This window comes from Heterodontus francisci, chromosome 35 (assembly GCF_036365525.1).
Source record: "Heterodontus francisci isolate sHetFra1 chromosome 35, sHetFra1.hap1, whole genome shotgun sequence".
Lineage (NCBI taxonomy): Eukaryota > Metazoa > Chordata > Chondrichthyes > Heterodontiformes > Heterodontidae > Heterodontus > Heterodontus francisci.
Window position 1 is genome coordinate 55,534,224 of NC_090405.1, and position 26,672 is coordinate 55,560,895.

Genomic DNA, 26,672 nt, shown 5'->3' on the forward strand with positions numbered 1-26,672 from the left:
TGACTCCCAAAAGCCTCTCCTCAACCTGCAAGGCTCAAGTCAGGAGTGTGATGGAATACTCTCCACCTTCCTGGATGAGTGCAGCTCCAACAACACTCAAGAAACTCAACACTATCCAGGACAAAGCAACCTGCTTCATCGGCACCCTATCCACCACCTTCAACATTCACTCCCTCCACCATAGGCACACCATGGCCACAAGATGCACTGCAGCAACTTGGCAAGTCTCCATCAACATCACCTACCAAATCCGTGACCTCTAGCACCTAGATAGACAAGGGCAGCAAGTGCATCTGCAAGGGTGCACCTGCAAGTTCCCCTCCAAGTCACACACCAACTGACTTGGAACTATATCACCGTTCCTTCATCGCTGCTGTGTCAAAATTCTAGAAGTTCCTACCTAACAGCACTGTGGGAATCATTTCACCAAACGGACTGCAGCAATTCAAGAAGAAAGCCCAATATCATCTTTTCAAGTGCACCTAGGGATGGGCAGTAAATACCAACCTTGCCATCGACATCCATATACTGAGAGTGAATTTTAAAAAAGGAAGTGTGACACTAACTCATCCTCTCCTGGCAGGTAAGTCCCCAACAATGTAAGATGAACACATCAGTTGCAATTTAATTCAGTGCAGCTGATGGAAGAGGTGCTGGTTCCATTCAGAAACAATTACAGTCTGGATACGGCACTGCTGTCATTCTACAATCATTGTACAAAGCAGAAGATAGTGTAATTATCCTTAGTTCTTAGGACGAACACAGCTCTATTTGTCCCTTCTTTTATTCAGATGTGTTCAGGGTTGAGTGCGGGTGAAAGGGTGTAAACTGCTCCTAGATACCAGTGCAGGTGACTGTGGGCAAAGTGCTTTAAATCCTTGTCAGAGCCCCTCTGACCAGGCAGCTGGAGTGTCCGGGAAAGCAGCCCAGTGACAAGTTCTTGAACCTTCATTGTGCTGTTCAACCCTTGTTAAATGGGGAGCTGTTGGTATAGCTCAAGTGAGGATGAAGACACTTCATATGCAAAGTGAAAAATTAAATGTTCTCTCCCCCTATAAAAAAGATAAATAAATCTGATCGTCTTTCCGTTTTATCTTCTCTAGGGATGTGTTGGGAAGAGCTGGGACTCCGTCCCCATCTTGCATGGCTGGCGGCAGCTGTGCAACCATTTCTTTGTTATGTCACACTCAACTGACCAATGGCTCACTGGGGTGTGACTGAGCCATAAAATGCAGACAGGTGCCAATTTCAAGTTTGCTGCCCTCTGCTGGAACCTCCTCTTCCTGATCACCATCCTGGGACTGCAAAGTCAGAAACAAAATACTGTGATGCTGGAAATCTAAAATACAAACAGAAAATGCTGGAAATACTCAGCAGGTCTGGCAGCATCTGGTGGAGAGAGAAACAGTTTAAGGTTTCAGGACAATGACCTCCCATTGTTCCATCAGACCGATGTTCTGCTGAAAGGTCATCTACCTAAAATATTGGGCTGAATTTTCCAGTGGGCGTCAGGACCCTGACCTCGGGACCACACGGGGATCCTGAGCCCACGCAAGCTGTCAGGGCAGCCGCTGGTGCAACCTTCCAGGAGGCAGCCTCCTAACTGGCTGCCTCAGTGTTCGCCATTCTATTACCGATGGCAGGTGGGTTCGTGAGGCGGGAGGCCCAATGAAAGGGCCTACAGAAGAGTATAGCCAGTAGCTCCATTGTGAGAGGTAGGTACTGCCGAGGCAGAAAGTGATCGCAAGGGCATCTCAACATGCAGGTGCTCTCAGAAACCTTCTACAAATTTGAGAATGAAGAGGCCCACATCTGGTGGTGCCATTTGTGTAGAGGGCAAACCCCTCCACAGGATTGGTTTTGGCTCACTTTGGTTGACCCTCACTGGCTAGGTCCACAGGTTGTCAATTGGGTGAGGTAATGGCAGGCATCTGGTGTTCATGGACCTGTATCCTAGCCAGGAGTCCACACTTTGAGAAGGGAAGGGCAGGAATTTGCAAAGAATATGCCTTCAAAGAATATAGACAACACATTTTGAATAAACTTTGTGTGCATTTATTCATTGCAGATATAAGCAGCTCTTGGTTAAGTAGGAGCTGCTAGTATAGCTTAAGTGGGGATGAAGACACTTCACATGCAAAGTGAAAAATTAAAGTTCTATCCTCCTCCATTTTGTCTTTTCTAGGAATGTGTCGAGTTATTCATCCTTTGAGTTTTCTCCTCTTCCCTCTGGGGAAGTGGTTTCACTTTGACCGGTACACTGTGTTGGCTCAGTTGTACTCAGGACCACGTAGGTAGCTGCAGAGAGAGAGACAAGTGATGCCATGGGGAATTAAATTTGGAACCACTGACCTGACTCGCAAAACTGATACTAACTGAAGGCCCAAAGAGATCAAAGGGTTAAATGGCAGGAAACAGCAAATGATGAGCAAGTGATAAACTACCAACAAGCACAGAACCAGAATGAACAAGGCTGAGTGCAGTTACCTTGGTCATTCGCCATTTTGTCTGATGACTCAGCTAACAGATCAGGGATACAAGAGAGAACATCAAAAGCAGTTCAATCCAACAAGAGAAAGATGAGGTTAATCAAAAGTTGCACCAGTCACAAACACATCAAAGCAGCAAAACACATGGACGGTCATTGGCTGAGCCACAGGGAAGTTCGGCCACATGCACAGCTGCAGGCACTGGTGGGCAGTTTCAATTCCATTTCAAAATGACAACACACACACAAACACACACACACACACAGACACACACAGTGATGATCACTAAAGCTCTCGCCCAGCTCCTCTCTGTATAAATGAAAGGTGGAGTAAGTGATTACCACCGACCCTCTAACCCACCTCAACCCAGTGAAATTTAGTCACAACAAAAATGATAGAGATTTGATCGAGACAAGTATTAAACATTGCGAGGCAACTCATTATTTGCAGCCACCCACCCCACTGGAAACTGCAAGCTACAGAATTCTTGTGGACACATAACAGAAGCTGCTGGAGTATTTATAACACAGATTGCACTGTTCCATTTTCAAGGTGGAATATAAATTTAAAAGCCTTTTCCATAAATAACACAGTGGGTCTCTAATCTCACGCCACTTTGATACACAAAGTTTTGATGACTAAACACCTTGACATGGTCGACATAGTTTAGGGAAAAAAGATGTTCTACTGATAAGCATTTGTGCTTTTAACAAATTATTTCTCTCCATCCTGGGATATCTACATTTCCCCCGTGCTCTCAAGCCCCTTTACAACACTGCCCTACTCCTCCAATGTTAAATGTGCACCATAGGCAGTAGCCTGAGGACACTGGCCACACTGGAGGCATAGCTGCACTGGGCACTGGCTGTGCTGGATGCTGGCCACACTGGAGGCATGGCCACACTGGAGGCATGGCCACACTGGAGGCATGGCCACACAGGGGGCATGGCCACACAGGGGGCATGGCCACACTGGAGGCATGGCCACACTGGAGGCATGGCCACACTGGGGGCATGGCCACACTGGAGGCTGGCTGCAGGCCGCACTGTTCACAAACGCACTGCACTTCCCACACTCCTGTTCTAATTCTAGTAGTGGTGAGGAGAGCTGGCTATGAAGTCAGTACAGAAGCAGGAATAATGTAATAATAATATGCCACCTTTAAAGAGTCTGGGTTGGGAGGGGCATGGGTTGAAGGAATTCATCTCCTGCTTCTCAGGGTCCAGCTGTTTAGGCAGTGCAGAGTAGGTAAGGGGGAAATGGCAGGAATCAGAGTTACAGCAAACCTAAAACTCTTCCAGAATTTTACAGAGATAGGTTCTCCTTGAAGTTACTGAATCACTTTGTATCTCTAGGAGAATGCAGCCTCTCTTACTCACTGCAGGATGAACAGTGGAACCTCACTCCTGATATAAAAACTCAGATAAAAACTTACCTTTGGGTGTGCGAAACTGGACAAACTCAGACAACGGTCCCATGCCTTTGGAATTACGGGCCTGGATTTTGAAGTAGTAAGTGGTGTCAAGCGTGAGATCTTGGATCTGGTGGGTCAGTCTGTCTCCAACCACTGGCTCAATCACCCAGTCATGGATCTCTGCATTGATGTCTGTGCTGTAATATATGATGTATCCTGGATCCAGAAAGGGAGGGGGAAAACACACAGAGACATGAAATAAACTTTATAAGCTTCTGAAGAAGGGTCACTGATCTAAAACGTTAACTCTGCTTCTCTCTCCACAGATGCTGCCAGACCTGCTCAGTATTTCCAGCATTTCTTGTTTTTATTTCAGATTTTCAGCATCTGCAGTATTTTGCTTTTACTTATAAACTTCATTCTCTCTGCCAACAAACTGTCTCCCTCATACACCCAAGGGATAATCCATAATACTGATGGATATGGCCTATTCCTGCTCATATCCTATGTTTCTATGAGCTGAACACCAAGCACCTTCTTCACTCATATCTATTACTTTGCACTCCACCTATTTAACCTTGTTCTCCTGCTGTAGATTCTTTCCTGTTTATATTGTGGAGCAGATGCAATGACAAACAGTCAATAAAAGTACAAGTATGAGACTGACATCCAGTCTTGGACGAGCTGTGACTTCCTTAGCTAAACATGGAGCCATCACCTTCTGTCTCCTCCATACACTCCATTCCCTCACCACCCATTCCATCACATTCCTTGACCACTGTTGCAGGCTGAATCAAACTACTTGCAGTTCTATATGATCCTGCACTGTGCTTCCAACCCCAGATCCCCTCTGTCATAAAGACCATCTACCTCCACCTCCTTAATGTCATCTGGCTTCACCCCTACCTCAGTCCATCAGCTGCTAAAACCTCATCAATGTCACCTCCAGACTTGACTATTCCAATGCTCTCCTGGCCAGCCTCCCATCTTCCACACTGCATAAACCAGTGTATCTAAAGCTCTGCTGGCTGTATGCTAACCTGTACCACTGTTCACCGCCCCTGTATTTGCTGCCCTACATTGGCTCACAGTCCAGCAATGCTTCAAAATCAAAAATTCTCATTCTTGTATTTAAATCATTTCATAGTCTCGCATCTCCCCCAGCCCTATAAACCTCCCTGAACTCTCCAAGCATCAACTCTAGCCTCCTGTACACGGTGGCCTCTTCCACTCCCATCTCTCCACCATTGGCACAGGTACTTTCAGCTGCCTAGGCCCCACACTCTGGAATTCCCAACCTAAACTCTTCCATCTCCCTCTTCTTCTTAAAATCCACCACTTGAACCCAGCTTTTGGTTGCCTCTCCTTTGGCACAGCATTCATTTCTTTGCCAATGTGAAACGCCGGCAATGTTTTATTTCTACGTAAAAGGCAATATATAAATGCAGCTGACATTTCAAAATGGAAATAGGAGAGTGTGCAGCATTGTTAACACAGAGTCAGATCTGTGACATTACCAGTTGGGAAGACTTATCAGAATCAAGGCTCTACAAGCCAGTGATAAGAGAGGTGCTGTCGGGGAAAGGCTGAGGCCTCAAACTGCCTGACTCAGCCTACAAACTCCCAATAGCCACAATTTCACAGTAATCGGAGACAATGGGTGTCTCAACCTGCCACTACTTTCTTTTTAATTGGTCCCTGCGGACAAGTGTTTGCCATTAGGGGCACCTCTATGAGGTAAGACTAAGCATCAGATTAGCCCCTCCCCATGGTGCCTCTGCCCCCAGTGCTCACACAGGCTCCCTGGTCTAGGGTGGGGGGTGATGCAAGCCTCTATACCTGTTATTTTTCCATTAGCCTCTGATGGCGGTTGCCAGTTCACAATAATGGTCCTTGGTTTTCCTTCCTTGCTCACCACTGTTAGATCCTTGGGAGGAGACGTCGGCACTGCAAGTAAGCCAGAGAAATTCAAATTAGTATCTGAGGGGTGCGTTAGCATAGTGGTTATGTTACTGGAGTAATAATTCAGAGAACAAGAATTCAAATCCCATCTTAATAGTGTGAGAATTTGAAATCAGTTTTAGAAAACCTGGTAAAAGTCGCTATGAATCTGTCAGATTGGCACTTGGATCACTAATGGAAACTTGCTGTCCTTACCCATCTGGTCCTATATGTGACTCTAACCCCACACCAATGTGGCTGACTCGTCACTGCCTTCTTAACAAGCCATCCAGTTGCATCCAGGGACAGGCAATAAATGCCAGCAAAACCCACAGCCCCACAATTAATTTTGAAAAAGAAACCTGGAGATTTACTGGTTCTGTTATATTGACTGAGGCTAAGAGAGCCTCTGTCATTCAATATGTGGTCACTCCTGCCTGGACACATCACTAATCATAAGGCATCTTTTATTCGATGTGATACATAACAAAATGTGATACAACAAGCCAGCATCTTCAAGGGTCTTTCTTCATCTGTGAGCCTGGAGATGGAGCCTCTGCAGATTATTCGATTGTGGGAGTCGTCACACTTTCCAGCAGGGGTCACCGGTTACTAATCAGGAGCAGGAACACCGGCCGAATAACGTAGGGGTGCTGAGGCCAACTATGGTGGCTGTGATTGAGATCAGGTGGCTCAGCATAAATCCAGGATTCAGCCTGGCCCTAACATGCTCTGCCTAGCACAGCACAACACTGTCCTTACACACTGAGGCATGGCAGCATATTCACAAACTGCCCCATGGCCCAGCTGGGGAAGGTAATAAAGAATTGGAATTTTATTCCTTGATTCATTCATTTCGTTTTTAATCTTAGAACCTACAAAGCCGTACCTGTTTCAAATGTAGTTCCGTGTGCGGTCATGCTCCAGGTACTTGACCTCCGACCTTTTGTCACCTTCACAGAAAACTCGTAGAGTGTGTTTGGTTTCAACCCTGAGACGATATAACTCAATGTGGTGGTGTCTGCAGTCTGAGAGAGAATCAAATTTACATCACATCAGTGTCAGCCATTGACAGCACATAGAGTTACAGTCATCCATCATTCACTGACCCCACCATACACCAGGGCAACACCTCTCCCCTGTCCAATAAGTCAGGGAATTAACCCTCCATAACACAGGGAATAAACCCCCATCCCATAACGCAGGGAATTAATCCCCCTAAAATGCAGGGAATTAATCCCCCAAAACGCAGGGAATTAATTCCCCCCCAAAACGCAGGGAATTAATCCCCCTAAAATGCAGGGAATTAATCCCCCAAAATGCAGGGAATTAATCCCCCCATAATGCAGGGAATTAAACCCCCCCCCATAACGCAGGGAATGAAACCCCCCCAAAATGCAGGGAATTAATCACCCCCCCAACACAGGGAATTAACCCCCCCAAAACGCAGGGAATTAATTCCCCCCAAAACGCAGGGAATTAATTCCCCCCATAACGCAGGGAATTAACCCCCCCCATACACAGGGAATTAAACCCCCCCATAACCCAGGGAATTAACCCCCCCATAACCCAGGGAATTAACCCCCCCATACAAAGGGAATTAAACCCTCCCATAACCCAGGGAATTAACCCCCTCCCATAACGCAGGGAATTAACCCCCTCCCCCAATAACGAAGGGAATTAACCGCCTCCATAAAGCAGGGAATTAACCCCCCCCTCCATAAAGCAGGGAATTAACCCCCCCCCCCATAACCCAGGGAATTAACCTCCCCATAACGCAGGGAATTAACCCCCTCCCAATAACGCAGGGAATTAACCCCCCCTCCCAATAACCCAGGGAATTAACCCCCTCCATAACGCAGGGAATTAACCCCCTCCCATAACGCAGGGAATTAACCCCCTCCCCCAATAACGAAGGGAATTAACCGCCTCCATAAAGCAGGGAATTAACCCCCCCTCCATAAAGCAGGGAATTAAACCCCCCCCCCCATAACGCAGGGAATTAACCCTCCCACAACGCAGGGAATTAGCTCCCCCATAAAGCAGGGAATTAACCCCCCCCCCCTCCCTCCCATAACGCAGGGATTTAACTCCCCCATAACGCAGGGAATTAGCTCCCCCATAATGCAGGGAATTAACCCCCCCCTATAACACAGGGAATTAACCCCCTCCCATAACACAGGGAATTAACCCCCCCCCATAACGCAGGGAATTAACCCCCCCCCATAACGCAGGGAATTAACACCCCCCATAACGCAGGGAATTAACCCCCCCCATAACACAGGGAATTAACCACCCCCCCCCCCATAACGCAGAGAATTAACCCCCCATAACGCAGAGAATTAACCACCCCCATAACGCAGGGAATTAACCACCTCCATAACGCAGGGAATTAACCACCCCCCCCCCCCCCATAACGCAGGGAATTAACCACCCTCCATAACGCAGGGAATTAACACCCTCCATAACGCAGGGAATTAACCACCCTCCATAATGCAGGGAATTAACCACCCTCCATAACGCAGGGAATTAACCATCCCCCCCCCCCATAACGCAGGGAATTAACCACCCTCCATAATGCAGGGAATTAACACCCTCCATAACGCAGGGAATTAACCACCCTCCATAATGCAGGGAATTAACCACCCTCCATAATGCAGGGAATTAACCACCCTCCATAATGCAGGGAATTAACCCCCCCCTATAACACAGGGAATTAACCCCCTCCCATAACACAGGGAATTAACCCCCCCCCATAACGCAGGGAATTAACACCCCCCATAACGCAGGGAATTAACACCCCCCATAACGCAGGGAATTAACCCCCCCCATAACACAGGGAATTAACCACCCCCCCCCCCCATAACGCAGAGAATTAACCCCCCCCCATAACGCAGGGAATTAACACCCCCCATAACGCAGGGAATTAACCCCCCCCATAACACAGGGAATTAACCACCCCCCCCCCCATAACGCAGAGAATTAACCCCCCATAACGCAGAGAATTAACCACCCCCATAACGCAGGGAATTAACCCCCCCCCATAACGCAGGGAATTAACCACCTCCATAACGCAGGGAATTAACCACCCCCCCCCCATAACGCAGGGAATTAACCACCCTCCATAACGCAGGGAATTAACCACCCCCCCCCCATAACGCAGGGAATTAACACCCCCATAACGCAGGGAATTAACCCCCCCATAACACAGGGAATTAACCCCCCCCCATAACGCAGGGAATTAACCACCTCCATAACGCAGGGAATTAACCACCCCCCCCCCATAACGCAGGGAATTAACCCCCTCCCATAACACAGGGAATTAACCCCCCCCCATAACGCAGGGAATTAACCACCTCCATAACGCAGGGAATTAACCACCCCCCCCCCCCCATAACGCAGGGAATTAACCACCCTCCATAACGCAGGGAATTAACCCCCCCCCATAACGCAGGGAATTAACCACCTCCATAACGCAGGGAATTAACCACCCCCCCCCCCCCATAACGCAGGGAATTAACCACCCTCCATAACGCAGGGAATTAACACCCCCATAACGCAGGGAATTAACCACCCCCCCCCCATAACGCAGGGAATTAACCCCCTCCCATAACACAGGGAATTAACCCCCCCCCATAACGCAGGGAATTAACACCCCCCATAACGCAGGGAATTAACACCCCCCATAACGCAGGGAATTAACCCCCCCCATAACACAGGGAATTAACCACCCCCCCCCCCATAACGCAGAGAATTAACCCCCCCCCATAACGCAGGGAATTAACACCCCCCATAACGCAGGGAATTAACACCCCCCATAACGCAGGGAATTAACCCCCCCCATAACACAGGGAATTAACCACCCCCCCCCCCATAACGCAGAGAATTAACCCCCCATAACGCAGAGAATTAACCACCCCCATAACGCAGGGAATTAACCCCCCCCCATAACGCAGGGAATTAACCACCTCCATAACGCAGGGAATTAACCACCCCCCCCCCCATAACGCAGGGAATTAACCACCCTCCATAACGCAGGGAATTAACACCCCCATAACGCAGGGAATTAACCCCCCCATAACACAGGGAATTAACCACCCCCCCCCCATAACGCAGGGAATTGACCCCCCCATAACACAGGGAATTAACCACCCCCCCCCCCATAACGCAGGGAATTAACCCCCCCATAACACAGGGAATTAACCACCCCCCCCCCATAACGCAGAGAATTAACCCCCCATAATGCAGGGAATTAACCCCCCCCCATAACGCAGAGAATTAACCCCCCATAATGCAGGGAATTAACCCCCCCCCATAACGCAGGGAATTAACCCCCCCCCATAACGCAGGGAATTAACCCCCCCCCCATAACGCAGAGAATTAACCCCCCATAACGCAGGGAATTAACCCCCCCCCCATAACGCAGGGAATTAACCCCCCCCCCATAACGCAGAGAATTAACCCCCCCCCCATAACGCAGGGAATTAACCCCCCCCCCATAACGCAGGGAATTAACCCCCCCCCATAACGCAGGGAATTAACCCCCCCCCCCCATAACGCAGAGAATTAACCCCCCATAACGCAGGGAATTAACCCCCCCCATAACGCAGGGAATTAACCCCCCCCCCCATAACGCAGAGAATTAACCCCCCCCCCATAACGCAGGGAATTAACCCCCCCCCCCCATAACGCAGAGAATTAACCCCCCCCCCATAACGCAGGGAATTAACCCCCCCCATAACGCAGGGAATTAACCACCCCCCATAACGCAGGGAATTAACCCCTCCCCTACCCCCATTGTCCAATAACCAGTCAGCATTTGGTGTTGTGATGCAGAAACATGTCCCTAACTACAGCACTGTTCAGTACAGACCTGTAAAAAAAGAGACTCAGCCTGTAACCAGACTGGCAGACATAGGACTCACCTTGTACTTAGTGTTGGCAGGGTAGTTGGTCTTCCAGCGTACCGTGTAGAACCGTGCATCAGTGATCTTTTGGTTCTTAGGCAGTGAGCTATCAGCCCAGGTGACCCGGATGGTGTCGTGGGTAAGGACAGTAGCCTGGACTCCGACCGGGGGCAGCATGGGACTGGGGTCTGGTACTGGAGTGTATGGATTATTGACAAGATCAAATATATAAACTTTGGAAGGGTCAAAAGGGTCTGAGGGATAAATTAAATAAGAGTAATGTTTGCAAAAAAGGTAAATAATAAATCATGCAAGGAAAAAGGGAAAGTAGCCACAGATAGTGATCCCCGTGAGATCCAGGCAGCAGGAAAGAATGAAATGGAGGAGAAAGAAACAGAGAAACCAAGATTACCGATTAGAGCAAGCATTCAACATATTAACTATTTAACATGAGTTAATTTGTGAAACTAGCAGGACAGCCCTTTCTTAATTTACCAGGCACACGTGCAGATATAAATTGGACAATCACTCACAACACAATAGCCAGGCAGTTGCACACTGAACATGAGGTAGTTGGTGTCTGTGGCCATTCACCTAGATGTGTCGCTCCCTTCAGGAGAGGAAGGGGGAGCCTCGATCATAGCTGAGATTCAGCTGTTGCTTGCAGCTTGAAGTTAAAGCTACAATGATCCCCTTTTCTTGACACTTTGGTGACTCTCTTGCCTTCCCTTCACTGATTCTCCCATTCCCCCACTCCCTTTTCTTTCCACATCCTCCTTCCCCAACGCCTGTAATTTCTCCAACTTCCAGTCGCAACTGGGAGGAGAATATTAACTGAGCCACCAACAGACACAAAGATTAGCCCAACAGTCTTTATAATTCAGGTTACGTATGTTCAGAGTATGTTTGTTGTAGAGGTAACTAACTACAGCAAAACACTGGATTCAATACGAGCTTATAACACACCCTTCCTCAAACAGCATCCAACCCATCGTTTACTGAGGATAGAACAGTCCTCAATTGGCCATGGCTAAACAGAAGGGATTGATACAACTGTACAGGGCATTGATGAGACCACACCTAGAGTATTGTGTACAGTTTTGGTCTTACTTAAGGAGGGATATTCTTGCATTGGAAGCAGTTCAGAGAAGGTTCACTTGGCTGATTCCTGGGATGAAGGGGTTATCTTATGAGGAAAGGTTGAGCAGGTTGGGCTTATACTCATTGGAGTTTCAAACAATGAGGTGATCTTATTGAAACATTTAAGATTCTGAGGGGGCTTGACAGGGTAGATGGCGAGAGGATGTTTCCCCTCGTGGCGGAATCTAGAACTCGGGGTCACATTTTCAGAATAAGGGGTCTCCTTAAGATGGAGATCGGGAGAAATTCCTTCTCTCAGAGGACCGTTAATTTTTGGAATTCTCTTCCCCAGATAGCAGTGGAGGCTGGGTCATTGAATATATTCAAGGCTGAGTGAGACAGATTTTGATCTACAAAGGAGTCAAGGGTTATCAGAGTTGAGGCCACGATCAGATCAGCCATGATTTTACTGAATGGCGGAGCAGGCTCGAGGGGCTGAATGGCCTCCTCCTGCTCCTCCTTCTTATGTTCTTATGATCTTCTGATAGCCTGTGACAGCTAGGAGTCTCTCCCACTAGGAAATCCATGGATGGCAAAACACAAGGAGCAATTCTCCAAAGCATACCCACGTGGGCAAGGCTCTCTACTTGGAGCACACATTCAGAAAATCAACCCTGGAGTTCTAAATTTCAGGAAAGGACGTTTCCCTGAGTAAGGAGGTACTAATTTTGGCAGATAATTATCGGGATATCAGCAGGAGTCACAGAGATACCCGCTACCAGAATATCACACTTTTCCACCTAGAATCAGGTAGCAAGGCAAGGATTAGATCGTTATTTGTGAAGGTGCAGACAGTCCAAGTAACACAGCAGCTTCTCGGTAAGTCAGAGAGTGAAAGCAGAAACTTGTAATCTTTTCCTGTTACCGGTTAGAGGCCTGGTGGCTGTGCTCTCATAGAGAGGAATTCCTTCTCCAATCTTGTTATAAGCTTTAAGTGTGATCACGTAGTGTGAGTTGGGCTCTGGAACAAGAGAACGGAGAAATTACTGATCATCTGTGGAGATCCATTCTCTTCACACTGTTACATATAGAGCGCTGCTTTGTACTAAGCTCTAGAGACACACCCAAAGATTCAATCCCACTCTATGCTGCGTGAGCTAATCTCAATGGTGGGATGAATGTTAAGATCACCATCAATTCAGGAAGGTTGCAGATAGGAATTTCAGGCCTCCAGCTCCTGATTGCTGCCCAGCAACTGCTCCTAGAAAGTGGAGGTGAGGACATGATCAGGCCAAGTGTGGTGGATTTTGTGATAGAAGAGCCTCCTGACACCTTCTTGGCTCAGACATGAAGAATGGTCACTTGGGGTAATCACCCATGGGATCCCTACCCTATGGATTTATTGATAAGAACACCAATAATTATTCAATGGTCTGCAACTGCATAGAGCAGAAAAATCAAATCTCCACAGATGCTGAAAGACCTGTTGAGTATTTCCAGCACTTTCTTGTTTGTATATCAAAAGGAAGGCATTCCTCACGCTGATACTATCATCCAGCATTTCAGCTCCTAAACAAGAGTCAGTGGCTGGGGTCACTGCTTATATTAAGCATCACCAATGTCCTTGAACACACTTTCATTACCTCAGAGATAAACTCCTCCTTAAATAAACTCCGACTGGTCCAAAACCCTCCACCTGCATCCTGTGTCACACTGCATCTTGCTTATCAATTACCCCTGTCCTCATCACCCTTCACTAGCTCTCCCTGCATACCAATTTCGAAATTCAGATTGCTGTCTACAAACCTTTCCATAAGTGGGCCCATACTCACTCTGCAACCTCCTGCAGCCTGACATCCAGCCCTCCAGTGGTCCCCCTTCTCTTTGGCACTCCTCACATAGCAGCAAGGTTTTCAGTATTGACATTGAATCCGATCGCCCTCACACCGTCCCTTATCCCTCACCCCGTCCCTTATCCCTCACCCTGTCCCATCGCCCTCAGCCCCGCCTCTTCCCCCTCAGCCCCGTCCCTTCCCCCTCACCATCGCCCTCGCCCCGTCCCATCACCCTCAGCCCCGTTCCATCGCCCTCAGCCCCGTCCCATCGCCCTCGCCCCGTCACATCACCCTCGCCCCGTCCCTTCGCCCTCGCCCCGTCCCTTCGCCCTCACCATCGCCCTCACCCCGTCCCATCGCCCTCACCCCGTCCCATCGCCCTCACCCCGTCCCATCGCCCTCACCCCGTCCCATCGCCCTCACCGCTTCCCTTTGCCCTCACCGCTTCCCTTTGCCCTCATCCCGTCCCTTCACCCTCACCCCGTGCCATCCCCCTCAGCCCCGTCCCATCGCCCTCAGCCCCGTCCCATCGCCCTCAACCCGTCCCTTCCCCCTCATCCTGTCCTTTCCCCCTCACCCCGTCCCTTCCCCCTCACCCCGTCCTTTCCCCCTCACCCCGTCCCATCCCCCTCACCCCGTCCCATCCCCCTCACCCCGTCCCATCGCTCTTACCCCGTCCCATCGCCCTCACCCCGTCCCTTCCCCCTCACCCCGTCCCTTGTCCCTCACCCCGACCCTTCCCCCTCACCCCGTCCCTTCCCCCTCACCCCGCCCCATCGCCCTCACCGCGTCCCATCCGTCTCACCCCGTCCCATCGTCCTCATCCCGTTCCTTCCCCCTCATCCCGTCCTTTCCCCCTCACCCCGTCCCTTCCCCCTCACCCCGTCCCATCCCCCTCACCCCGTCCCATCGCCCTCAACCCGTCCCATCCCCCTCACCCCGTCCCTTCCCCTCACCCCGTCCCATCCCCCTCACCCCGTCCCATCCCCCTCACCCCGTCCCATCCCCCTCACCCCGTCCCATCGCCTTCACCGCCTCCCTTCGCCCTCACCCCGTCCCATCGCCCTCACCGCCTCCCTTCGCCCTCACCCCGTCCCTTCGCCCTCACCGCCTCCCTTCGCCCTCACCCCGTCCCTTCGCCCTCACAGCCTCCCTTCGCCCTCACTGCCTCCCTTCGCCCTCACCGCCTCCCTTCGCCCTCACCCCGTCCCTTCGCCCTCACCCCGTCCCTTCGCCCTCACCCCGTGCCATCCCCCTCAGCCCCGTCCCATCGCCCTCAGCCCCGTCCCATCGCCCTCAGCCCCGTCCCATCGCCCTCAGCCCGTCCTTTCCCCCTCACCCCGTCCCTTCCCCCTCACCCCGTCCCTTCCCCCTCACCCCGTCCCTTCCCCCTCACCCCGTCCCTTGTCCCTCACCCCGTCCCTTCCCCCTCACCCCGTCCCTTCCCCCTCACCCCGTCCCTTCCCCCTCCGTCCCATCGCCCTCACCCCGTCCCATCGCCCTCACCCCGTCCCTTGTCCCTCACCCCGTCACTTCCCCTTCACCCCGTCCCTTGGCCCTCACCCCGTCCCATCGCCCTCATCCCGTCCCTTCGCCCTCACCCCGTGCCATCGCCCTCACCCCGTCCCTTCCCCCTCACCCCGTCCCTTCCCCCTCACCCCGTCCCATCGCCCTCACCCCGTCCCTTCGCCCTCACCCCGTCCCTTCGCCCTCACCCCTGTCCCATCGCCCTCACCCCGTCCCTTCCCCCTCACCCCGTCCTTTCCCCCTCACCCAGTTCCTTCCCCCTCACCCCGTCCCATGTCCCTCACCCCATCCCTTCCCCCTCACCCCGTCCTTTCCCCCTCACCCCGTCCCTTCCCCCTCACCCCGTCCCATCGCTCTCACCCAGTCCCTTGTCCCTCACCCCCTCCCTTCGCCCTCACCCCGTCCCTTGTCCCTCACCCCCTCCCTTGTCCCTCACCCCCTCCCTTGTCCCTCACCCCGTGCCATCGCCCTCACCCCGTCCCTTCGCCCTCACCCCGTCCCTTCGCCCACACCGCCTCCCTTCGCCCTCACCCCGTCCCATCGCCCTCACCCAGTCCCATCGCCCTCACCCCGTTCCATCACCCTCACCCCGTCCCATCGCCCTCACCCCGTCCCATCGCCCTCACCCCGTCCCATCGCCCTCACCCCGTCCAATCGTGACCAAACAATCACTGACTTCGTGGCTCCAATCTTCATCTTTTTAAACAACCTTTCAAGTCCAATTACATTTTTTGTTGTTTATCTGCATAAACTGAAAAAGTGAAAAACGGATTTGGAATCGGAAGGTAGGTAAAGTGAACATTCCGGTGGTCGGGTCGGGCTCAGGTCAGGTCGGGCACGGGAAAAAATGGAAGGACTCGGTCAGGGTCGGGTTTTTTTTCCCTGACCTGAGCAGGCCTTTACCACATGCAATGCCTCAGGAGCAGCCCTGTCACTCACCCAGGTTCTCAATGGTGTAATAGCGTTGCTTATAGTCGACACGAATGGTTTCTGCATGAGGGCTGCCAATGCCATAGCCAATGGCATAACCTCTCACAACAATGTTCTGGTTTTCGGGGGGTGTCCAGCTCACAACAATGTTGTTAATCAAAGGTCGGACATGGAGAGAGCTGGGCTTGTCTGGGACCCGGGATTCTGTAAAATATACAACAATTATCACAACCCAACATAACAAAACACAGTAATCAGACAGGAGAGAACTACCCATCTAGTGCTATAAGTATATGTGTGAGAGAGAGGGAAACAGAAAATGCTGGACGTGCAGAGATAGATAGGTGTATATAGATAGAAATACACAGAGAAACGATCATACAGACATATGGTAAGACACAGAATGTGAGGCAGAAATGTAAGGAAGAGCAAGAAATGATGTCACTGACTAATGGAGATTGTCTACAAGTGTGTGTGAGCAGAGGAACACAGACAGCACTGTGGTCCTGCCCAGTGTATAAATCTAGGTCTCTGTGCACAAAACTCAAGTCTGACCAGAGACCAAAGGTAGCATGAGTCTAGATGGCAATCTAACATGCTCTAATCACCCTTACTGAACTACCTTTTTCAAAAATTGGAGTATTTGATGAGGGCAGTGTAGAGGGAGCTTTACTCTGTATCTAACCCGTGCTATACCTGTGCAGGGAGCGTTTGATCCAGACACTAGGTGCCTGAAATGGCAAGAGGTTCCATCCCCCAGCACCAATATCCCTCTCAGAAGTTTAGCTTTCTGGATAACACAATGAATCTGGGGGTAGTAGCAGATTTAAGTGTTTTAAGATTACATTAGACACAGACATGAAGACTTACATCTGAAAAGATATGGTAACCATTTTCATTCCATTCTATTTTAATTATGATCCTTACCATCTAGATCACTTTCAAAGGTTTCAGCAGATACCCAGTCAGAGGATGGCCCTGTGCCATTTACTGTAATGGCAGAGACTCTGAAGCTGTACTCAGTGTTCCGCTCCAGTCCTGCAACACAACACAGAGGTAAAACTGGGTATATTCGAGTTCCCCTCAGGCTGTTTCAATGTGACCCACAAACAGCCTCCCCAGAGTCCCAGACACAGACAGCAGAGGGCATCAGGAGCTTTATAATTAGAGAAATCAATCCAAGCTCGAACAATGTGGTTTGACTCTTTGACAACTCAGTTTTTCTGCGCGAGTTGGGAAATCATTAGATCAGTCCCTGCATGCTGTGTGGATGCTTAAGCTCACAACTAATAATGCTGATCACAGACTGACCAACATGACAGTGTCCCTCAGACTGAACAAAGTAGGGGAAGGAGGGAAGGAGGCTCAATCTAAAACCAAATCATATCAAAGCCGCAGCAAATATGGCCCATTACAGAATGTCTGCAGCAAATAAAACCCAAAAACACTCCACATCCCATCCCCTAAACCCACCCCAAACATCCTGAATCCATCCCATCCCCTAAACCCACCCTAGCCCCTAAAAACACCCCATGCCCTAAAAACACCCCATCCCCCCTAAACCCACCCCAAACATCCTGAACCCATCCCATCCCCTAAACCCACCCTATCCCCTAAAAACACCCCATGCCCTAAAAACATCCCATCCCCCCTAAACCCACCCCAAACATCCTGAACCCATCCCATCCCCTAAACCCACCCTATCCCCAGAAACACCCCATGCCCTAAAAACACCCCATCCCCTAAAAACACCCACCCCCCTAAAACCACCCCAAACATCCTGAACTCACCCCATCCCCTAAACCCACCCCATCCCCTAAAAACACCCCATGTCCCCTAAACCCACCCCAAACATCCTAAACCCACCTCGTAACCCAAACCCACTCCGCACCCCACCGCTAAACCCACTCCAAACACCCCACATCCATTGCACAACCCAAACTCCACCCCACAAACACACCCCAAATACCAAAAACCCAGCCACATCGCACCCCACCTCCTAAACAAACCCCAAACCCATCCAAAACCCTAAACTCACTCCAAACCCATTCCAAACATCTCAAACCCACCCTGCACCAAACCCTAAACCCAGCCTAAACACCCCACATCTATGCCATACCTGCCCCGCAACACAAACCCACCCCACACCCTGAACTCACCCCAAAACCCATCTCAAACACACCAAACCCACCCCACACCCCAATCCCTAAATACCTCACATCCACCCTGCAGCCTAAATCCACCCCACACCCCAAGTCCACCCCACACCACAAACCCACCCCTTACTCACCCTACACCTGGTAACCAAAATCAATACAAACGCACCCTATACCCCTAACCCACAACCTAAACCCACCCCAAACCCCACACCCACTCAAAACCCACTGCACACTCAAAACACAACCCCAAATCACTCCAAACCTCATCACCAGCCCACACTTCAAACGGATTTGGGGTTTATATGGAAATATGTATTTCATGAGGGCACATTAGTTGAAGGACTGTAGCATCACATTGTTGCCACTGGAGGCCCTCAATGAACTAAAGAAATACCTGCTCTCTTGTCTGGTGTTATTCAATTTACTCTGCACAAACCCCAGCCCAGAGCCAGATACATGCGAGCTTTGACAGCCAGTATCAACCATGAGAACACCACAGTTCAGCCTGATCCAACCCTGTCTTATCCATACTTTCCAGCTGGATAGTCATCAGAACTGGGAACTCAAATCTTTCCTCACCTAGGCCAAGATACTGAGGACAATTGTAGCAACCCTATCACTTCCCCGAGTTGAGTGGATGGTAATGGTGGTTGGGGGAGGGGAAAAGGATGGGCGCAGAGGTAAGGAAAGAGGCCTTTACTGGTGCACATGAGTCAATCCATTCTCTAGATTAAACCACTGAGTGATTGGGAAAGGTAGGCTTACCAGGACACATTAAAGACAACACACCTGAGAATCACCATTCTTTCACCTGTGCAAAGTAACCTCAGGAAGTTTGTTATGTTTGAAGAGCTAGACTGACTCACCATCTATTATCTGAGAAAGCTGATTCCCTCCAGTTGTGTCCGTCTCCCCACGGCGACCTCCTTTCTTGTATCGAATATTGTAACCGGTGATCACACCATTGTGGGTCCCTGGAGGAGGTGGCTGCCAGTGTACCACAATGCTCTGGGAAAAGGAAACACAGAAGACATACAGCACCACCACACGTACCAAACACAACAATCACACCACCTCAGCTATCAAACGCAACAATGATGGCACTCAGAGGGTTAAATTATGAGGACAGGTTGCATAGCTTAGATTTATATTCCAATTAGGCTTACATTCCCTCAAGTTTAGAAGATTAAGGAGTGATCTAATTGAGATATCTCAGATGCTTAATGGATTTGAAAGAGTAAATAAAAACTATTTCTTCTGGTGGGAGAATCTAGAACAAGGGGATAACATTAAAATTAGCGCCAGGCCGTTCAGGGGTGATGTCAGGAAGCACTTCTTGACACAAAAGGTCTTGGAAATCTGGAACTGTCTCGCTCCAAAAGGATGCAGAGGCGAGGGGTCAAATGAAAATTTCAAAACTGACATTGATAGACTTTTATTGGGTAAGGGTATTAACGGTTATGGATCCAAGGCAGACAGACGGAGTTAAGGTACAGATCAGTCATGATCTAACTGAATGGCAAAACAGTCTTGAGCTGAACAGCCTCCTCCTGTTCCTGTGGCTAAAAGCACTGACCTTGGAATTGCGAACTTCCAGCGTGACATTCTGTGGAGGTGCACTGGGGACTGAAACACACAACAGGGACATTAGTCACAGGGTAAGAGCAGATTTTATACACAACTTGTCACACATTCAACAGCAAGGGGAAAACATGTCAGAAACTCAAACCTGCAGATGCCACCAGCATGTTTTTACTCACCACCAGAATAGGTTGTAGCTACCACCTCCTCGGTGGAGACACCAGGCCCATGCTTATTGTATGCCACAACCCTGAAGCTGTACTCGGTGAACTTCTTCAGTCCGTTCATGGTGTAGGAAAGACTCCCAACATCCACATCCTGCAGGGAAAATCAGGAGGGGATTCAGAAACTGGTCCAAGTTTCTATTAAGTACTTGTGATAAACTCTCCCCAGCAGCCCAAGAGGTTAAAGCACTGCCCAGAGCAGTCTGGTCTGAAAGACTCTTTATTACATTAAAAGGTTCTCTGTAGGTACAGATAGTTGTCATTCTGGAGACCAGCAAGGCTCAGCACCTTTCAATGATGAAGCGAGGAAATAGAAGAGGTAAGATCAACGAAGACAACCCAGGCCCAGGATTGATGCTGGGGGCTTCCTACTCAATGCATGATTCAAGAGCCACTGATGGTGAAAACAGCTGTAAAAAACTGGCATAAGAAAAGAAAATACTGGAAATATTCAGCAGGTCTGGCAGCATCTGTGGAGAGTGAAACAGAGTTAACATTTCAGATCGATCACCTTTGAATAAAAAACTGGTGCCACTTTGTAACCAAATCCACTTTTTGACATGTGCTGCTCCTCTCACACAACCTTCCCATTCTCAATGACCTGTGGGCCACAAGAACAGTACAGAACAGAAATGCAGAGGAGGGAAGGTCATTGGGTCCAACAGAGCTCAACCTTCCAGCTCCTTAACTTCCCCATCTCACATCCACTGTTCCCAACCATTAGCATTCTGAGTATTAGTATTCTTCATATTAGCAGCAGCACTTGTGCCATTCTGCACAAGTACCTGTGTAAACTCACTGCATGCCATTAATCACTGGTCAGTAAAGGGCTGCACGGAGCAGGGACACTTCACATCAGTATTACAGGGTAGAGTGACTGTTGCAGGTTAGTGTCATGTTTCTGTAGTTAGACAAATGGGTATAAAGATCATGAGTTCTTAAACAGTTACAGAACCAGAGACAGACATCATCCTGTGCAGGGGTGTATCCGAAACACGGCTTTTAGTAGAATGGGTGAAAATGCCTGGATTCAATTATTCTAACACAAGCCTCCGTGTACTAACCTTAACTCCCCTGAAGGAAAACAATTCCAGCAGTTCAGTCACACACACCTAGGTTTTCATTGGCATCTCCAAGCACCAGCCCCTCAGTCTCCCCTTCCTCATAGGCTCCAAATCTCTCACCTACATACTCGTTCTCCTCCCTGCATCCTCTTGGTCATGAAACCAAGACTCACTGCTCCATCTCCTACCGTAACTCACTCTTTGCCATAACCTACAGAAACTTACCCCTCTTTCACCCAATCTTGGTGCCACCTAACCACTACTATCTAAATTTCCTGGTCTTCCCGACGCTGATGGTCCCACCCGAGTTCTCAATCACAGCAAATATTCTGGATGCCTTCCTCACCTGTTCACTTCCTGCCCCATTCTCCATGTAATAGAGTTTGTAGTTTGCAATCGGCCCATTGTCTGAGTGAGGCTCCTGCCACATGACTGTGATCGAGGTCGGCGAGTTTGCTTGTGCAACCAGATTTTGAGCTGGTCCTGGCACTTGCACTGAAAAACAAAGAGAACGCTTGTTTGCAGATTTCAACAACTGTGAATTCATGTGGGGTGAAGTCAGACTGCACACAAAACCAAACCACTCTTCAGTACCGCTTCCATTCCTTTCAAAGAGAGCTTTGGCAATTGTGAAATATTCCAAAATTTTACATATTTGCAATTGGCAGGTGCACTAACCATGCACTAAACGCTCAGGTAAGATCTAGCAGTACCTCATTATACAGTCACTACTGTCTTAGTGCGAGTGAGTGAGCGAGTGAAAGAATGAACAAGCAAGCGACTATGCATTCACTCAGGAGAGGCGGTGGCGTAGTGGTATTGTCATTGGACTAGTAACCCAGAGATCCAGGGTATTCCTCTGGGGACATGGGTTCAAATCCCACCACAGCAGAAGGTGAAATTTGAATTCAATTAATAAATCTGGAATTAAAAGCTAGTCCAATGATGGCCATGAAACCATTGTCAATTGTTGTAAAAATCCATCTGGTTCACTAATGTCCTTTAGGGAAGGAAATCTGCTGTCCTTACCTGGTCTGGCCTACATGTGACTCCAGACCCACAGCAATGTGGTTGACTCTTGCATGCCCTTTGAAATGGCCTAGCAAGCCACTCAGTTGTATCTAACCGCTACAAAGTCAATAAAAAAGAATGAAACCGGATGGACCACCCAGCATCGACCTAGCCAAGCTGTTCCAGTACAACTACAACACTGGCATCTCCCCAGCAATGTGGAAAATTGCCCAGGTATGTCTGTATACAAAAAGCAGAACAAGTCCAACCCGGCCAACTACCGCCCCATCAGCCTACTCTCAATCATCAGTAAAGTGATGGAAGATGTCATCAACAGTGCCATCAAGCGGCAGTTGCTTAGCAATAACCTGCTCAGTGACGCTCAGTTTGGGTTCTGCCAGGGCCACTCAGCTCCTGACCTCATTACAGCCTTGGTTCAAACATGGACAAAAGAGCTGAACTCAAGAGGTGAAGTGAGAGTGAGTGCCCTTGACATCAAGGCAGCATTTGACCGAGTATGGCATCAAGGAGCCCTAGCAAAACTGAGGTCAATGGGAATCAGGGGAAAAGCCTCCGCTGGCTGGAGTCATACCTAGCGCAAAGGAAGATGGTTGTGGTTGTTGGAGGTCAATCATCTGAGCCCCAGGACATCACTGCAGGTGATCCTCAGGGTAGTGTCCTAGGCCCAACCATCTTCAGCTGCTTCATCAATGACCTTCCTTCAATCATAAGATCAGAAGTGGGGATGTTCGCTGATGATTGCACAATGTTCAGCACCATTCGTGACTCCTCAGATACCGAAGCAGTCAGTGTAGAAATGCAGCAAGACCTGGACAATATCCAGGCTTGGGCTGATAAGTGGCAAGTAACATTCGCGCCACACATGTGCCAGGCAATGACCATCTCCAACAAGAGAGAATCTAACCATCTCCCCATGACATTCAACGGCATTACCATCGCTGAATCCCCCACTATCAACATTCCAGGGGCTACCATTGACCAGAAACTGAACTGGAGTAGCCATATAAATACCGTGGCTACAACAGCAGGTCAGAGGCTGGGAATCCTGAGGCAAGTAGCTCACCTCCTGACTCCCCAAAGCCTGCCCACCATCTACAAGGCAGGGGTGCGATGGAATACTCTCCACTTGCCTGGATGGGTGCAGCTCCAACAACACTCAAGAAGCTCAACACCATCCAGGACAAAGCAGCCGGCTTGATTGGCACCCCATCTACAAACATTCACTCCCTCCACCACCGACGCACAGTGGCAGCAGTGTGTACCATCTACAAGATGCACTGCAGCAACTCACCAAGGCTCCTTAGACAGCACCTTCCAAACCCGCGACCTCTACCAACTAGAAGGACAAGGGCAGCAAATACATGGGAACATCACCACCTGCAAGTTCCCCTCCAAGTCACACACCATCCTGACTTGGAACTATATTACCGTTCCTTCACTGTCGCTGGGTCAAAATCCTGGAACTCCCTTCCTAACAGCACTGTGGGTGTACCTACCCCACATGGACTGCAGCGGTTCAAGAAGGCATTTCACCACCACCTTCTCAAGGGCAATTAGGGATGGGCAATAAATGCCAGCAACGTCCACATCCCATGAATGAATTAAAAAAAAATCAAGTGATTCAAGTAGGCTGTATCGGTATTTTACAAGCAGCCAGTGCATGTGAGCAATCAGCTCTTGTTCATGTCAAGTGCTGGGTGCCAGTGAAGTGAAGCAGGAAGAACAGTGAAACAATACTGCAGGGGAGGGAAGATAGTTAAAAGGGAGTGATAATTAGAAGATACTTCTGATCAAGGATTCTAAGCCTTAGTGATTTCACAGGATCAATGTGGAAGGGATGGTAAAACAGGGAATCCCATGCCTGAAAAATGAAACATTAACTATAAAAACTTGTCACATTGTAATTACATTCTACTGCCACTGTTGGCAGAGGCTGTGACTACGGTGTGACAAGTTTACATAGACAGTTCCCAATATAAATGTGGACGCAGGAATTTATTATGAAAAATAGATGAAAGGAACTGTAAGATTTTTATAACATAAATATAAATATACTGGAGCTGCATGTAATAGAAGAACAGTAATGTAATCTCACAGAGCACTAATGGATTGTGTAACAAGTGTACAGCAAAATGTTGAAGAATCCAGTCTCACAACAGATGTGCAGGATAATGAAGCCAGTGTTATCCAAACTCCCCTGATGGTCCTTGAGCTTCACAGGTAAGCCACAGAAAGTCCTGCTTTGATAGCAAGCCTGTGTTGCGAAGGCGGTTAGCGCATCACAATTGGCCTCAGTGCCCCTGCCATGAGGAGGGGGAAAGATTCAGTAATGTATCCTGTCCTTGATCACTATACCAAAGCAGGGGAAGCAATAATCAGTGGGCCTATGGCTGGGAAGTGCACTGGTGGACATTGTGAGGACAGAATTGGTACCTGAGCTAGCGTCGCCCTGCCCCCACCTACGCTCACAATTCAGCTCACATCTGAAAAATGGCCAATCGAGTGAGGCGCAGGGGACAGCTGACCATGTGAACATGGTCATCATTGAGGCAGTGCCTTGAGAGAAAGGAAGGAAGCTCAGGGAGAAAACTTTCGTTGGTAATATTGAGAACTTGTCAAAAAAAAATTGCATAACCTATAAAAATGTAGATCACCTTCATTACCACCTTGCAGAAAGATTTATAGAACTGGTGAACATTCGTCATATGGAGCGACACTAGTACTGGAGCCAACCATTGAAAATGTTGATCAGGAACTTAGACAGCAAGTGTAACAGCTGCTGAATTATCAATTGACTTGTGGAGAAATGATGCCCCTGCAATGTTAAACCAGTATGTATCACCATACGACCATAGGAATTAGGAACAGAAGTAGGCCAATCAACCATTCAAGCCTACTCTGCCATTTAATAAGATCATGGCTGATCTGTTTCTGTCTTGAATTGCACACTCCCATCTACCAGATATCTTGCTCTGTAATGGATCAAAAGAAAATCTCTGCATCCCAATTATTTCTAAGCAACAACTTGTATTTATCTATAACCTTTAACGTTGCAAAATATTCCATGGCATTTCACAGAAGCATTATCAGACAAAATTTGACACCAAGCTACATGAGGAGATGTACAGGTGGTCAAAACCTTGGTCAGAGGTAGGTTTTGAGGAACATCTTAAAGGAGAGAGAGGTAGAGAGGTGGAGGTTAGGGCCCAGACAGTTGGTAGGGTGAAGGCAGGTAAGGTGAAGAGGTGGGTACTGGGATGTGGGGAATGATGGAAGTTGGGTCAGTGAGATTGAGGAATATGATGAGAAGGTGGGTAGGTGTATCTAGATCTGTCCAAAAGGGACAGGCTTTTTGGGGCTAAAGACATGTTTCTGATCCTTGCTCTTTGCCTGGGCATTAGGTGTTATTCTTGATCTTTTCAGGTATGTCTACAGAACATCACTGGGTTAGTGTGTAAACCCAACGGCCCCATCTAGGCTATCACAAGATCGCAATTGTCAGAAACAACAGAATATTTTCCAAAGCAGTTTTATTGCTTTTTTTTAAGGCTCAATGAGATATGGCTCCCTGCCAATCAAAAAGATCATCAGTGCCTCTGAGCCAGCCTGACAGAGCCTCGACCTCAGTGAAGCTGCAACATGCACTTCAGTATACCCTGTGCACAAAGGAACGTTACCAAATCCAACCACTCAAAATGGATTGTCTGCAGTGAACACAACTGCGAAAATGTTTAATTAACGATGCTTACTGGTGCAAGAAAAAAATTAAACCAACTTTAACAAGCCTGACAGTTGTTTGCTTTATTCGGTCATGATCCATTTCTTTCAATTAGTTCTGCAACACCAATCCACATCCCACCCAGCTGCTGCATGCCAACACAGGTGGTAAACACACCTGCAGGCTTGTCACAGCTCTCAACAAGACCGAGCATGCCTACACGCACCTTCACATTCTAAACAGGGAAACAGATAACTGCTACACCCCTGGCATGCTGGTAATGGAAGCTGTCACCCTGTCCAACCCAGCGCAGCTACTGTGAACAATAAAGCTAATCCTATGCACTCTGGAATTCTCTCTCTCTCCTCCCCAAGACACTCACGAGCGCTGGCTATCCCTAGCATCTCACTAACACAGCTATTCTTAATATTAAAGGTCAAACAGAGTGCTAGCGGGGGTCGGGGTGGGGGGCATGGTAGCTGAGACCACCTTGTGCTTATCCAACGTAAACACAGGTACGTTCCAGCAGGGCTCGTTGAACAGCAGTCAAAAGGAGCCTTGGTTGGCTTTCTCCTTCACTAGCCCAAGCTTATCGCGGTCAATCTGGTGCTTCGAAGGCTACCCAAGACAACGCTGGCGATTTCAATTCAGGCCAGGGGTATTCTGATCAGTCTGGGTCAGTGCTACAACACACAGTGCATTTACTCAGTGGGTTGTTTACTGAGGGAGCCCAGATTTGTTATTTTTCTTCTTTCATCGTCTGGTTGTTTT

The 26,672-nt window shown here is 49.0% G+C and overlaps 1 protein-coding gene across 5 annotated transcripts in view; it reads right to left on the reverse strand.

Moving 5' to 3' along the window:
- neo1a (neogenin 1a) overlaps positions 1–26,672 on the reverse strand; it is a 217,661-nt gene that overhangs the window by 39,170 nt on the left and 151,819 nt on the right. For 4 of the 5 annotated variants that reach the window (XM_068015647.1, XM_068015645.1, XM_068015648.1 and 1 more), the window contains exons 10-20: positions 21,498–21,646; positions 20,043–20,181; positions 19,859–19,908; positions 19,149–19,290; positions 17,051–17,161; positions 16,133–16,327; positions 12,757–12,852; positions 10,770–11,005; positions 6,734–6,872; positions 5,743–5,850; positions 3,925–4,119 (exon numbers count right to left, since the gene is read on the reverse strand). In XM_068015647.1, the coding sequence (XP_067871748.1) occupies positions 3,925–4,119; positions 5,743–5,850; positions 6,734–6,872; positions 10,770–11,005; positions 12,757–12,852; positions 16,133–16,327; positions 17,051–17,161; positions 19,149–19,290; positions 19,859–19,908; positions 20,043–20,181; positions 21,498–21,646 (1,560 nt within the window). The remainder of the gene's footprint in view (positions 1–3,924; positions 4,120–5,742; positions 5,851–6,733; positions 6,873–10,769; positions 11,006–12,756; positions 12,853–16,132; positions 16,328–17,050; positions 17,162–19,148; positions 19,291–19,858; positions 19,909–20,042; positions 20,182–21,497; positions 21,647–26,672) is intronic. The other variant, XM_068015646.1, reaches the window with a different exon arrangement.